At 37.0% G+C, this 17,096-nt stretch overlaps 1 protein-coding gene across 2 annotated transcripts in view; it reads right to left on the bottom strand.

Annotated features, from left to right (window-relative positions):
• LOC137629725 (neurotrypsin-like) overlaps window positions 1–17,096 on the bottom strand; it is a 98,626-nt gene that overhangs the window by 62,508 nt on the left and 19,022 nt on the right. For both annotated transcript variants that reach the window (XM_068361294.1, XM_068361295.1), the window contains exons 4-5: window positions 16,850–16,991; window positions 12,481–12,602 (exon numbers count right to left, since the gene is read on the bottom strand). In XM_068361294.1, the coding sequence (XP_068217395.1) occupies window positions 12,481–12,602; window positions 16,850–16,991 (264 nt within the window). The remainder of the gene's footprint in view (window positions 1–12,480; window positions 12,603–16,849; window positions 16,992–17,096) is intronic.

Here is a 17,096-nt window from a genome sequence, read left to right as displayed (position 1 = left end):
AGGTGCAAATGGAGATATAATCTTTGAGAAATTCTAGATGGAAATGGAGATATAATTTTTGAAAAAATCTACATGGAAATGGAGATATAATTTTTGAACAATTCTAGATGGAAATGGGATACAATTTTTGAGACACTCTAGATGGAAATGGAGATATAATTGTTGAGAAATTCTAGATGGAAATGGAGATAAAATTTTTGGGAAAATTCTAGATAGGAATGGAGATATAATTTATGAAAAATTCTAGATGGAAATGGAGATATAAATTTTGGGAAATTCTAGATGGAAATGGAGATATAATTTTTGGGAAAATTCTAGATAGGAATGGAGATATAATTTATAAAAAATTCTAGATGGAAATGGAGATAAAAATTTTGGGAAATTCTAGATGGAAATGGAGATATAATTTTTGAGAAATTCTAGATGGAAATGGAGATATAACTTTTGAGAAATTCTAGATGGGAATGGAGATATAATTTTTGAGAAATTCTAGATGGAAATGGAGATATAACTTTTGAGAAATTCTAGATGGGAATGGAGATATAATTTTTGAGAAATTCTAGATGGAAATGGAGATATAATATTTGAGAAATTCTAGATGGAAATGGAGATATAATTTTTGAGAAATTCTAGATGGAAATGGAGATATAACTTTTGAGAAATTCTAGATGGGAATGGAGATATAATTTTTGAAAAATTCTAGATGGAAATGGAGATATAATATTTGAGAAATTCTAGATGGAAATGGAGATATAATTTTTGAGAAATTCTAGATGGAAATGGAGATATAACTTTTGAGACATTCTAGATGGAGATGGAGATATAACTTTTGAAAAATTCTAGATAGAAATGGAGATATAATTTATGAACAATTCTAGATGGAAATGGAATATAATATTTGGAAATTCTAGGTGCAAATGGAGATATAATTTATGAAAAATTCTAGATGGAAATGGAGATATAACTTTTGAGAAATTCTAGATGGGAATGGAGATATAATTTTTGGGAAATTCTAGATGGAAATGGAGATATAAATTTTGGAAAATTCTAGATGGAAATGGAGATATAATTTTTGAGAAATTCTAGATGGGAATGGAGATATAATTTTTGGGAAAATTCTGGATGGGAATGGAGATATAATTTTTGGGAAAATTCTAGATGGAAATGGAGATATAACTTTTGAGAAATTCTAGATGGGAATGGAGATATAATTTTTGAGAAATTCTAGATGGAAATGGAGATATAATGTTTGAGAAATTCTAGATGGAAATGGAGATATAACTTTTGAGACATTCTGGATGGAGATGGAGATATAACTTTTGAAAAATTCTAGATAGAAATGGAGATATAATTTATGAACAATTCTAGATGGAAATGGAGATATATTTGGAAATTCTAGGTGCAAATGGAGATATAATCTTTGAGAAATTCTAGATGGAAATGGAGATATAATTGTTGAAAAATTCTAAATGGAAATGAAGATATAATTTTTGAACAATTCTAGGTGGAAATGGGATATAATTTTTGAGACATTCTAGATGGAAATGAGATATAATTTTTGGAAAATTCTAGATGGAAATGGAGATATAATTTTTGAAAAATTCTAGATGGAAATGGAGATATAATTTTTGAGGCATTCCATATGGAAATGGAGATATAATTTTTTAAAAATTCTAGATGGAAATGAGATATAATTTTTGGAAAATTCTAGATGGAAATGGAGATATAATTTTTGAAAAATTCTAGATGGAAATGGAGATATAATTTTTGAGGCATTCCATATGGAAATGGAGATATAATTTTTTAAAAATTCTAGATGGAATTGAGATATAATTTTTGAAAAATTCTAGATGGAAATGGCGAAATAATTTTTTTTTTAGAAATTCTAGATAGAAATGGAGATATAATGTTTGAGAAATTCTAGATGGAAATTGAGATATAATTTTTGAACAATTCTAGATGGAAATGGAGATATAATCTTTTTAAAATTCTAGATGGAAATGGATATATAATTTTTGAAAAATTCTAGATGGAAATGGAGATATAATTTTTGAGACATTCCATATGGAAATGGAGATGTAATTTTTGAAAAATTCTAGATGGAAATGGAAATATAGTATTTGAGAAATTCTAGATGGAAATGGAAATATAGTATTTGAGAAATTCTAGATGGAAATGGAGATATAATTTTTGAAAAATTCTAGATGGAAATGGAGATATAATTTTTGAAAAATTCTAGATGGAAATGGAAATATAGTATTTGAGAAATTCTAGATGGAAATGGAGATATAATTTTTGGAAAATAGTAGATGGAAATGGAGATATAATTTTTGAACAATTCTAGATGGAAATAGAGATATAATTTTCAATATTAAACTTACCCGATAATCATGTAGCTGTCAACTCCGTTGCCCGACAGAATTCTATGGAGGGATACGCCAGCTATCACAATACTAGAAGGGGGTGTACTTACCAGCGCCACCTGTGGCCAGGTACTCAATCATTTGTTGTTGACACCTCCTCAATTATTCCTCTGTCGTGCTTCCGGCAAGACGTTCTGGGATACGCTCATGGTCTTCGAGTTTATTCATGGATATTTGGTGAAGTATTCTCTTAGATTAACGGCTGTCGCATACTGGAATCCTTTTTATATTAGCTAGTTAGCTTTTATATAAACTCTGATTAACGGTTAATGAATTTTTGCTTGTTTTTGGATCACCCTTTGACTTACTCTTTGAAACAAGATGTCTGACGTTTCGCAAGCTCCCTCCCATAGACGATGTAGGTCTTGCAATAGGCGTATTCCGAAGGTCTCGGTAGATCCTCACACCGCTTGTTCTGACTGTAGGGACAGGCCCTGTCTATTAGAAAATCGGTGTGAGGAGTGCGCCGGACTTTCGGAATTGGATTTTGTACGTCTTTTAAAATATTCATCCAAGTTAGAGAGAACTAGAGCTAGGAGAAGTTCTTCTCACTCTTCTATGTTTTCCTCACCTCATGATCCCCTACCTTTTCCTACCCCTGTAGTGGCTACCCCCGAACCTACTGTGTGCCCTCCGCCTGATATGTCAACTGTTTTGCGTGCTATTCAGGCTTTAGGAGATAAAGTAGAATCAGTGGTAAGTGACCATAAGTCTCTGATGGCCGAGGTTAAAGAACTGAAGGTCAAGAGTGCAGTGGGTGGAAATAGTGCCAGTGCTGTGACGAGTGCTAGTGTCTGTGCAGTGCCAAGTGCTAGTGGTGCCAGTGTGGTGCGTGAGGATTTTTCTGTGCGAGCCAGTCGTCCTCCCAGTCCGGGACCTCTTGCAAGCTCCCATGCCCAGGGGAGAAGCAATGTCGAAGGGCTTAAGGGTTCGACAGGCCTTGTTAGGCGCACAGAATTATCCTCGGTGGTTGCGGGCGTGTCTTCCTTAGACCGTCACTCCCACCTGCAGACGATTGAGCCCGTCTTCTCGTCCGCTGATCTTCATGCAGGGAAGAAACGTTGGTCTCAGGTCTCGAGACCGCTTAAACGTAGAGTTCAGTCAGCGAGTGCTCAGCCAGGTTGCAGTCATTGGCTCAGCTCCGACTCGCCTCTGTCATCGGTCGACTGTACTCCGCCCAAGAGGAGTAAGGTTCTGCCTATACAGACCCCGACTGTGACTTTACCTCAGTCTGTTATCGTTTCTGACGACCCCAAGTGGACCCTGCTTCAGTCCATGCAAGTTCAGCTTTCGGACTTGATGCGTGAGTGTCGGGCTGAGAGTGTTGCACCTCCTGCACTCCCTCCACCTGTTCTCGCTGCACCTGTGCTCGCCCAGACTGCACCTGCTCCGCCTGTGCTCGCCCAGCCTGCACCTGCTCCGCCTGGTCGCAGCACCATCTGCCAGGCGTACGATGTTGAACCACTTTCGGAGTTTGCTGTTCACAGTGTTGTTCAGCCTCAGCCTTCTTTAAGGCAACCCTTGCTTTGGGATCAGGAGAGTTACACTCTTCCTCCTCCTCCCCTTGCTGCTCCACCAGTGGTGCAACTCTCGGTTGGGGTACAACAACCTCTCCCCTCCGTGAGTCTGTCTGCTCAACCAGCGCTGCACCGAGTTCAACCCTCATCTAGGCAAGCTCATCTACACCATGCACTTGCGCCTCAGGAGCCTCAGCTTGCTAGAACTTTACCTTGTTCTGCGCAACCTCAACCTTCTCATGCTCCACTCATCTCTCAGGAACAGGAACGGACTACTCCGCCTCCGTCCTCCGCTCAGCTGGTGCAATCCTTGGGTGCAACTCTTGCTAGGAGTCAACCTCCTTCACCCTTGCACCTGCCTTCTGCTCCGACTGTTGCTCAGCCTATGCAGTCTGAACCTCAGGTTTTCCCTCAAGTTGAGGAAACCTCTGTTGTTGTTCCTACCCGTTCTGACTCTGCGGTTCAGCATTCTGGTCCTTTTGCTTCGCTACCTTCTGCTGATGAAGTGTCGGATGATGAGGAGGCACATCTTGATCCCTCATCAGACGTGGAGGAGTCTAAGCTTTCTCCATTGTCTGTTGATTTTAGAAAGGTCTTGGCTCTACTCAGGGAGCTTTACCCTGACCACTTCGTCTCTGCTGTTCCCCGCTCTCCTCCATCTGAGTTTTCGCTAGGCGTGCAACAAGCTAAGTCGAGCTATACTAAGCTTGTCCTAGCTAGATCCTCCAAGAGGGCCTTAAGGACCTTAGGGGAGTGGCTTCAGTCTAAACAACACCTGGGCAAGACTTCCTTCATGTTCCCTCCAACGAAGCTCGCATCGAAAGGTTGCGTTTGGTATGCCACAGGGGAAGCACCAGGCTTGGGAGTTCCTGCCTCTGCCCAGGCTGACTTCTCAAGTCTGGTGGACTCGCCTAGGAGGACTGCGATGAGACGCTCGAAGGTTTGTTGGACCTTCTCAGACCTGGATCATCTTCTGAAAGGGTTGTTCAGAGCTTTCGAAATGTTCAACTTTCTCGACTGGTGCCTGGGAGCCCTCAGCAAGAAAACATCTCCTGCGGACAAAGACTCTGCCATGTTAATTATGTCCTGCATGGATAAGGCTATCAGGGATGGATCGGGTGAGCTAGCGTCGTTATTTGTATCAGGGGTGTTGAAGAAAAGGGAACAACTGTGTACCTTCCTCTCAGCCAGCATTACACCGTGCCAGCGGTCTCAGCTCCTTTTTGCTCCACTCTCAAAGTTCCTCTTTCCCGAGGAGCTAGTTAAGGACTTGTCGGCTGCCCTGATACAGAAGGACACGCACGATCTTGTAGCCTCATCGGCTCGTAAGTCTAAGGTTACCACCTCTGTCCCCAAGACTTATCGCTCTCCAGTGGCTGATACCCCGGCCACTAGGTTCATACCGCCCTTTCGTGGTAGAGCCCCCAGCCGAGGAAGCTCCCGTCCAGACTCTCACAGGGGCAAGTCTAAGAAAGGACCCAGGACATCTAAGGGAAAGCACTGACTCTCAGATTCTCCAGACAACAGTAGGAGCCAGGCTCAAGATCTTCTGGCAAGCCTGGGAGAAGAGAGGTGCAGACGCACAGTCTGTCAGTTGGCTGAGGTACGGTTACAGGATTCCATTCTGCCTCAAACCGCCTCTGACCACATCGCCCATCAACCTCTCTCCCAATTACAAAGAAGAGGACAAGAGGCTAGCATTGCAACAGGAGGTGTCGCTACTTGTGCAGAAGAAGGCAGTGGTTATAGTCCGGGACCATCAATCCCCGGGCTTCTACAACCGTCTCTTTCTTGTGGCCAAAAAGACAGGAGGTTGGAGACCGGTGCTGGACGTCAGCTCTCTCAACGAGTATGTCACCAAGCAGACGTTCACAATGGAGACGACCAAGTCGGTCTTAGCAGCGGTCAGACAGGAGGACTGGATGGTCTCGTTGGACTTGAAAGATGCATACTTTCACGTTCCCATTCATCCAGACTCCAAACCTTTCCTGAGATTCGTTTTCGGAAAGGTTGTCTATCAGTTCCAAGCCCTGTGTTTTGGCCTAAGCACAGCTCCTATGGTCTTTACTCATCTGATGAGGAATGTAGCGAAATTCCTGCACTTATCGAACATCAGAGCCTCCCTCTACCTAGACGACTGGCTGTTGAGAGCCTCCACGAGTCGTCGTTGTCTGGAGAACCTCTCTTGGACTTTAGATCTAATCAGAGACCTAGGTCTATTAGTCAATATAGAGAAATCTCAACTCATTCCCTCCCAATCCATTGTGTACCTGGGAATGGAGATTCAGAGTCGGGATTTTCGGGCTTTTCCATCGGCCCCCAGGATAAACCAAGCCCTACAGTGCATCATGAGCATGCTGAAGAGGAGCAATTGCTCAGTGAGACAGTGGATGAGTCTCACAGGGACCCTCTCATCTCTGGCCCTGTTTGTCGAGCTAGGGAGACTCCACCTCCGCCCTCTTCAATTCCATCTTGCAGCTCATTGGGACAAGGGCTCGACTCTAGAAGCAGTCTCTATCCCTATCAACCAAGAGATGAAGACCACTCTCCGGTGGTGGAAGCACAATCTTCTTCTCAAGGAGGGTCTATCATTGGCCATCCAGACCCCCCATCTTCATCTCTTCTCGGATGCATCGGACTCGGGCTGGGGTGCGACCTTGGACGGACGGGAATGCTCAGGAGTATGGAACAAGGAACAAGGATTACTCCACATCAACTGCAAGGAACTGTTAGCAGTCCATCTTGCCCTGTTGAACTTCAAGTCCCTCCTGCTAGGCAAAGTGGTGGAGGTGAATTCAGACAACACCACAGCCTTGGCTTACATCTCCAAGCAAGGAGGGACCCATTCGAGGAGCCTTTACGAGATCGCAAGGGACCTCCTCATTTGGTCAAGAGGTCTAAACCTCACACTGGTCACGAGGTTCATCCAGGGCGATATGAATGTTTCAGCGGATCGCCTCAGCAGAAGGAATCAGGTCATTCCCACGGAATGGACCCTCCACAAGAGTGTGTGCAACAGACTTTGGACGTTGTGGGGTCAACCTACCATAGACCTGTTTGCCACCTCCATCACCAAGAGACTTCCGCTTTATTGTTCCCCTGTTCCAGACCCTGCAGCGGTTCATGTAGATGCTTTTCTTCTGAACTGGTCCCATCTCGACCTGTACGCATTCCCTCCGTTCAAGATTATAAACAAAGTTCTGCAGAAATTCGTCTCGCACGAAGGGACACGGCTGACGCTGGTTGCTCCCCTTTGGCCTGCAAGAGAATGGTACACAGAGGTACGTCAATGGCTAGTCGACTTCCCCAGGACTCTACCTCTAAGAGTGGACCTTCTACGTCAACCACACGTAGACAGGTTGCACCCAAACCTCCACGCTCTTCGACTGACTGCCTTCAGACTGTCGAAAGATTCGCTAGAGCTAGAGGCTTTTCGAAGGAGGCAGCCAGTGCGATTGCCGGAGCTAGAAGAATTTCCACTCGTAGAGTCTACCAGTCTAAGTGGGAGGTCTTCCGAAGCTGGTGTAGAGCCAATTCAATATCCTCTACCAATACCTCTGTGATCCAAATAGCTGACTTCCTTCTTCATCTTAGGAATGAGAGATCCCTTTCAACATCTACGATTAAAGGGTATAGGAGCATGTTGGCCTCAGTCCTCCGCCACAGGGGTTTGGACCTGTCTTCCAACAAGGACCTTCAAGACATTCTCAAGTCTTTTGAGACGTCTAAAGAACGTCGTCTTTCCACTCCAGGCTGGAATCTGGACGTAGTCTTAAAGTTCCTTATGACATCTAGGTTTGAACCTCTCCAGTCAGCTTCCTTCAAGGATCTTACCCTCAAGACTGCTTTTCTTGTTTGCCTTGCAACAGCTAAGAGAGTCAGTGAGGTTCATGCCTTCAGCAAGAACATTGGTTTCACAACCGAATCAGCTACATGTTCTTTTCAGCTTGGATTCCTAGCAAAGAACGAGCTTCCTTCACGTCCTTGGCCTAGATCGTTCGAAATACCTAGCCTCTCCAACATGGTAGGTAGCGAACTAGAGAGAGTTCTTTGCCCTGTCAGAGCTCTCAAATATTATCTGAAGAGGTCTAAACCTATTCGAGGACAGTCAGAAGCCTTATGGTGTGCCATCAAGAAACCCTCGAGACCCATGTCCAAGAATGGGCTTTCGTACTATATAAGGCTTCTGATCAGAGAAGCACATTCTCACTTAAAGGAGGAAGACCTTGCATTGCTGAAGGTAAGGACCCACGAAGTAAGAGCTGTAGCTACTTCGTTGGCCTTTAATAAAAACCGTTCTCTGCAGAGCATTATGGATGCAACCTATTGGAGGAGCAAGTCAGTGTTTGCATCATTTTATCTGAAAGATGTCCAGTCTCTTTACGAGAACTGCTACACCCTGGGACCATTCGTAGCAGCGAGTGCAGTAGTAGGTGAGGGCTCAGCCACTACATTCCCATAATCCCATAACCTTTTTAACCTTTCTCTTGAATACTTTTATTGTTGTTTTTATGGTTGTTACGGTAGGCTAAGAAGCCTTCCGCATCCTTGGATTTGGCGGGTGGTCTATTCATTCTTGAGAAGCGCCTGGGTTAAAGGTTTGGTAGAGGTCATTTAGTAGGGTTGCAACCCCTTGTACTTTGGCACCTTTGGGTTGATTCAGCCTCCAAGAGGAACGCTGCGCTCAGTAAGGAAGACGAACTTTAAATAAAAGGCAGAGTAACGGTTCTATTCGACTTCCTTACCAGGTACTTATTATTTCATTGTTATTTGAGATAACTGTTATATGAAATTTGGGATACTTAGCTATCCTTTAATCATGTACACTGGTTTTCACCCACCTCCCTGGGTGTGAATCAGCTACATGATTATCGGGTAAGTTTAATATTGAAAAATGTTATTTTTATTAATAAAATAAATTTTTGAATATACTTACCCGATAATCATGATTTAATCGACCCTCCCTTTCCTCCCCAGAGAGAACCAGTGGACCGAGGAATAATTGAGGAGGTGTCAACAACAAATGATTGAGTACCTGGCCACAGGTGGCGCTGGTAAGTACACCCCCTTCTAGTATTGTGATAGCTGGCGTATCCCTCCATAGAATTCTGTCGGGCAACGGAGTTGACAGCTACATGATTATCGGGTAAGTATATTCAAAAATTTATTTTATTAATAAAAATAACATTTTTTGAGACATTCCATATGGAAATGGAGATATAATTTTTGAAAAATTCTAGATGGAAATGGAGATATAATTTTTGGAATATTGTATATGGAAATGGAGATATAATGTTTGAGAAATTCTAGATGGAAATTGAGATATAATTTTTGAAAAATTCTAGATGGAAATGGAGATATAATTTTTGGAATATTGTAGATGGAAATGGAGATATAATTTTTGAGAAATTCTAGATGGGAATGGAGATATATTTTTTGGAATATTGTAGATGGAAATGGAGATATAATGTTTGAGAAATTCTAGATGGGAATGGAGATATAATTTTTGGAATATTGTAGATGGAAATGGAGATATAATTTTTGGAATATTGTAGATGGAAATGGAGATATAATGTTTGAGAAATTCTAGATGGGAATGGAGATATAATTTTTGGAATAATTGTAGATGGAAATGGAGATATAATTTTTGAGAAATTCTAGATGGGAATGGAGATATAATTTTTGAAAAATTCTAGATGGAAATGGAGATATAATTTTTGGAATATTGTAGATGGAAATGGAGATATAATTTTTGAAAAATTCTAGATGGAAATTGAGATATAATTTTTGGAATATTGTAGATGGAAATGGAGATATAATTTTTGGAATATTGTAGATGGAAATGGAGATATAATGTTTGAGAAATTCTAGATGGAAATTGAGATATAATTTTTGAAAAATCCTAGATGGAAATGGAGATATAATTTTTGAAAAATTCTAGATGGAAATGGAGATATAATTTTTGGAATATTGTAGATGGAAATGGAGATATAATTTTTGAGAAATTCTAGCTGGAAATGGAGATATAATTTTTGAGAAATTCTAGATGGGAATGAAGATATAATTTTTGGAATATTGTAGATGGAAATGGAGATATAATTTTTGGAATATTGTAGATGGAAATGGAGATATAATGTTTGAGAAATTCTAGATGGAAATTGAGATATAATTTTTGAAAAATTCTAGATGGAAATGGAGATATAATTTTTGGAATATTGTAGATGGAAATGGAGATATAATTTTTGGAATATTGTAGATGGAAATGGAGATATAATTTTTGAGAAATTCTAGATGGGAATGGAGATATAATTTTTGGAATATTGTAGATGGAAATGGAGATATAATTTTTGGAATATTGTATATGGAAATGGAGATATAATGTTTGAGAAATTCTAGATGGAAATTGAGATATAATTTTTGAAAAATTCTAGATGGAAATGGAGATATAATTTTTGGAATATTGTAGATGGAAATGGAGATATAATTTTTGGAATATTGTAGATGGAAATGGAGATATAATTTTTGAGAAATTCTAGATGGAAATGGAGATATAATTTTTGGAATATTGTAGATGGAAATGGAGATATAATTTTTGGAATATTGTAGATGGAAATGGAGATATAATTTTTGGAATATTGTAGATGGAAATGGAGATATAATGTTTGAGAAATTCTAGATGGGAATGGAGATATAATTTTTGGAATATTGTAGATGGAAATGGAGATATAATTTTTGAGAAATTCTAGATGGAAATGGAGATATAATTTTTGGAATATTGTAGATGGAAATGGAGATATAATTTTTGAGAAATTCTAGAGGGGAATGGAGATATAATTTTTGGAATATTGTAGATGGAAATGGATATAATTTTTGGAATATTGTAGATGGAAATGGAGATATAATGTTTGAGAAATTCTAGATGGGAATGGAGATATAATTTTTGGAATATTGTAGATGGAAATGGAGATATAATTTTTGAGAAATTCTAGAGGGGAATGGAGATATAATTTTTGGAATATTGTAGATGGAAATGGAGATATAATTTTTGGAATATTGTAGATGGAAATGGAGATATAATGTTTGAGAAATTCTAGATGGAAATTGAGATATAATTTTTGAAAAATTCTAGATGGAAATGGAGATATAATTTTTGGAATATTGTAGATGGAAATGGAGATATAATTTTTGGAATATTGTAGATGGAAATGGAGATTTAATTTTTGAGAAATTCTAGATGGGAATGGAGATATAATTTTTGGAATATTGTAGATGGAAATGGAGATATAATTTTTGGAAAATTCTAGATGGAAATGGAGATATAATTTTTGAGAAATTCTAGATGGAAATGGAAATATAATATTTGAGAAATTCTAGATGGAAATGGAGATATAATTTTTGGAAAATTGTAGATGGAAATGGAGATATAATTTTTGGAAAATTGTAGATGGAAATGGAGATTTATTTTTTGAACAATTCTAGATGGAAATGGAGATATAACTTTTGAAAAATCCTAGATGGAAATTAAGATATAATTTTTTAACAATTCTATAGGGAAATGGAGATATAATTTTTGAAAAATTCTAGATGGAAATGGAGATATAATTTTTGGAAAATTCTAGATGGAAATGAAGATATAATTTTTGGAATATTGTAGATGGAAATGGAGATATCATTTTTGAGAAATTCTAGATGGAAATGGAGATATAATTTTTGAGAAATTCTAGATGGAAATTGAGATATAATTTTTGAAAAATTCTAGATAGAAATGGAGATATGATTTTTGAACAATTCTAATGGAAAAATTAACGATTGTAATAATAACTATTATCTTAATTCCTAAAAGAATAATATAGATAAATTAAAGATAAACACTACCAAAATAGCAGACCTGTAAATAAATCATAGCTTCAAGAGACATATAAAAGAGAAAAATAAAATGAGCAACACCACCTAAATACGAGACCTGTAAATCGAAGATTCAAAAGACAAATTAAAGAGCAAAATAAAATGAGAAACACCACTAAAATATGAGCCTGGTAAATCAAAGCTTCAAAGGACATATAACTGAGAAAATAAAATGAGAAACACCACCAAAACATGAGCCTAGTAAATCACAGCTTCAAAAGACAAATTAACGAGCAAAATAAAATGAGAAACACCACCAAAAAATTAAACCTGTAAATCCAGGCATCCCAGGACATGTTAAAGAGAAAAGTAAAATGAGAAACACCAGCAAAAAATTAAACCTGTATATCCAGGCATCCCAGGACATGTTAAAGAGAAAAGTAAAATGAGAAACACCACCAAACCAAGAAACCTGTAAATCCAGGCATCACATGACATTAAAGAGAAAAATAAAATGAGACACCACCAAATCATGAAACCGGTAAATCCAGTCTTTGCAGGACATACTGAAGAAGAAAATAAAATTAGAAACACCACCAAAACACGAAAACTGTAAATCCAGTCTTTGCAGGACATATTAAAGAGAAAAATAAAATGAGAAACATCACCAAAACATGAGACCTGTACACTATTACCTCTGAAGGAGCACATTCATGCTGTGGTATGCTTGCGAGTGGGCACTTGGTGTAGAGGCTGTCTGGTTCTGAACAGTTGAGACGGTCAGGTAAGAAATTCGGTGAAAATCTTCTTCTGGACCCTGAAAAATAAAATTTTTTTTTTTGGTTGCATATCCTTTTACATACACAAACACACACACATGTAGGCTATATAATATACAAACTCTACATAGATAAATACAAACATATCTCCCCTATATAATAAAGAGCAAGTGTCTGGGTATTATCATTAAATTGGAAAAACAAAATGTTATAAGCCCAAGGGCTCTAACAGGGAAAAATGGCCCGATGAGGAAAGGAAATATACACACACACACACACACACACACACACATATATATATATATATATATATTATATATATATATATGAATATATATATATATATATATATATATATATATATATATATATATATATATATACAGTATATATATCACATATATAGGGTATATATATATATATGTATGTATAAATATATGTATATATATATATATATATATATATATATATATATATATATATATATATATATATATATATAGGCCTATATAACATCTAAATGATGCCTAAAAATCGAGGACAGCATCTTTTCAGAAAAACTAAGCTCTAGTTACTTTTCAGGATAACACAGAATTTGTATTTAGGTTTTCCCATTTACCATTTGGTGCAAACGCGTGTTTCGAATAACCTTTTAACATGATTCTTCACCGGGACTACATTGGTTCAACGCTGGAATTACACTTCAATATAAAGACCATGGTGTTGAAAATTCAAGGTACGAAAATATTTGGATATTGCGAAAGTAATTGACAAGTATTGATTAAAGAAAACGTGAATATTCATTGAGGGGAATCTTAATGTTTTCATTTATCAATCAATGTACTGCAAAAGTACATATGTACATATAAAAAGTGATTAGGAATCTGCGTTAACACCAAAAAAAAAATGAATGGAAAAACTTATATGCAGTTTTCTTGTGTTCAGTTTGACAAGAATGTCTTCAATGATTAGGCAGGATATTTTCAGTGAATGGGTCCGTAGAGATTTTAAAAGAAGCAGGGGAAGGCAGAGAAGACAATGGATTGACGAACTGAGAAAGTTTGCGGGTTGGTCTGGCACAGAAAGGCTATAAACAGGCACAAGTGGAAAGACATGTCTGAGGCCTTTGTTCTGTGGTGGAATAATATATATATATATATATATATATATATATATATATATATATATATATATATATATATATATATATATATATATATAATCATCAGCCATTATTATTTCACCACAGAACAAAAGCCTCAGACATGTCTTTCCACTTGTGTCTATTTATAGCCTTTCTGTTCCAGACCAACCCGCAAACTTTGGGTTGGGCAGGACACACAATGAGAATGACAGATAATAGATGAACATTGAGAGTAAGTGAATGGGTCCGTAGAGATTGTAAAAGAAGCAGGGGAAGGCAGAGAAGACAATGGATTGACGAACTGAGAAAGTTTGCGGGTTGGTCTGGAACAGAAAGGCTATAAATAGACACAAGTGGAAAGACATGTCTGAGGCTTTTGTTCTGTGGTGAAATAATAATGGCTGATGATTATATATATATATATATATATATATATATATATATATATATATATATATATATATATATATATATATATATATATATAATATATATATATTATTCCACCACAGAACAAAGGCCTCAGACATGTCTTTCCACTTGTGCCTGTTTATAGCCTTTCTGTGCCAGACCAACCCGCAAACTTTCTCAGTTCGTCAATCCATTGTCTTCTCTGCCTTCCCCTGCTTCTTTTACAATCTCTACGGACCCATTCACTTACTCTCAATGTTCATCTATTATCTGTCATTCTCATTGTGTGTCCTGCCCAACCCATTTTTTCACCTTACATGTTGTTAGTATATCCTCTACTTTAGTTTGCTCTTGTATCCATGTCTCCAGTGTTATTCCCACCATTATTCTGTCCATAGCTCTTTAAGTTGTAACTAGCTTATGTTATAGGGCTTTAGTAAGGCTCCAAGTTTCTGATACTTAAGTTAATACTGGTACGACCATCTCGTTAAACACTTTTATTTAAAGAAAGTGGCATTTTACGTTCCATAATAGCATTTTGTTTACCAAATGCTCTCCATCCCATGCTTATTCTTCTTTTAATTTCGGTTTCATGTCCTGGGGAAATACTTACTGTCTGTCCTATGTACGTATATTAATCAACAATCTTTAGAGGCTTGTCCAAAATTCTTACTTGTAGTCTCTCTGCATTTTCATTGAACAATATCTTAGTTTTACTCATATTCATTGTCAGTCCTACATTTCTGCTTTCTCTACTCAAATCTTCAATCACCTTTTGTAATTCCCCCCATGATTCACAAAACGCAACTATGTCATCTGAAAATGTTAAGTTGCTGAGGTATTCTCCATTAATATTAACTCCTACATTTCACAATATAAATTCTTAAAATTTTAGGGATTGGGTCTCCCTGTCTAACTCCTTTCTCAATCCGAAATTTTCACTATATTTATGTAGTTTTAGGATTGCTGTACTTCCTTTATACATATCTTCAAGTGTTCTAGCATAAAATTCTTCTATTCCTTGTTTTTTGAAGGACTTCCATTACTGCTAATTTTTTGACAGAATCAAAAGCTTTTTTATAGTCTATAAATCCCATACATACTAGTTTGGCATACTCGGTCGATTTTTTCATTAGCTGGTTAATTACATAGATATGGTCAGTTGTTGAATATCCACACCTAAAGCCAGCCTACTCTCTTGGTTGATGAAAGTCTGATTGTCTTTCTTTTCAGCCTAATACAGTGGTGACGTGTTTGCCTCGCATTCGCGTGGCAAGAGATCGATCCCCGCCCAGGGCCTTGAGTTTAAGCTGTTTACTGGGGAGGATACTGCTGTGGTAGGGCACCACAGTGGTGGGTTGGGCTTGCCCGGCTGATGTTCTGGTGAGCATCTATTCTGATGGAACTGGAACTGAAACCAGACACCTTTAACCTTTAACCTTTTAATATGATCTTTGGTTAATATATTATATATTACGGAAAGTAAACTTATCGGGCGGTATTTTTTCAGGTCTTTTGTCTCTCCCTTAATTAGTATCATGATAATGTTTTCTTCTAAGTTGTAGGTATAGAGCATTCTTTCAGACATTTGGTGTAGCCTGGAGTTGAGACAGTTTTACTACTATGAAATGTCCACCTTCTATAATTAAATCAATTCTTTGACGATCTTTTCCTGCCTTCCTTACTTCTACTGTTACGTTTGGTGCTGGCTCAGGTGTTTAATTATTTCTATTGGTGAAGTTATTTCTTATATCACTGTTCCATATCACTGTATAGAAATAATCTGCATATTTTATCACTCCGCCTCTAGTGTGGATAATATTTCCATTTTCATCCTTTAAAGCAAACATCTGTTACCGCCCTATTCTAAGTCTTCTATTCATCAATTTGATGCTTCTTCTTTTCCTTGATGTTTCCGCAATTTTGGTCTGATTGTGTTAACGAATATATTGGGTTTTTAGTTTGATTATTGTTTTGGACACACACATTATATATATATATATATATATATATATATATATATATATATATATATATATATATATATATATATATATATATATACACAGTATATATATATTTATAAATAATATATATATACATACAGTATATATATATATATATATATATATATATATATATATATATATATATATATATATATATATATATATACATATATTTATACATATAAATACATATATGTATATATATACATATATATATATATATATATATATATATATATATATATATATATATATATATATATATAAAATCCTGTATTCGTTTCACAATATGGAAAAAATAGACGGCGTCACTCTGTTTTATAATTGTAAATTTCTACCACAACGTATTAAATGTTAGGCGAGATTCATTCAAGTCAGCCCTTGAATTTCATTTTCTATAAAAACACTATGACGACAAGTTCTTCATTTTGATGCCAAACTATTACAAGTCATAATCGTACTTTCACGATAAAGGCCTAATTACTATCATTATACTTGCTAAGAAACAACCCTAATAATAATAATAATAATTAGATCAATAATAACAATAATATAATTATTACTTATAATAATAATAATAATAATATTATTATTATTACTACTACTACTACTAACAACAACAATAATAAAATAATAATAATGATAATGATAATAAAGTACTGCAGATCAACCTAATCTAATACAGGATACCCCTTTAAAAACGGGATTCATCAGCACTTACTTCGGGAAATCGAGCTGAAGTGATCATTCCTCGTGTACTGTTCGGCTCCTTCGAAACCCAGCTCGCGGCAGACGGCGTCGGCTTCGGGAAATCCGAACCCGTCGTCGCAGATGTAACTATATCTTGCGGATGACGTCAGCACCTTGAAATGAGAAGTTTGTTTATAATAATGAAGTCTAGTGGCGGACGAAACTGTAGAGCATTTCTACATATACACATCTTTCAATTTTCCTTATGTAGACTACCA

This window comes from Palaemon carinicauda, chromosome 37, assembly GCF_036898095.1.
Source record: "Palaemon carinicauda isolate YSFRI2023 chromosome 37, ASM3689809v2, whole genome shotgun sequence".
In the NCBI taxonomy this organism is placed as follows: Eukaryota; Metazoa; Arthropoda; class Malacostraca; order Decapoda; family Palaemonidae; genus Palaemon; species Palaemon carinicauda.
Note: the sequence above shows the minus strand (reverse complement) of the source record. Positions and strands in the feature narration are given on the sequence as shown.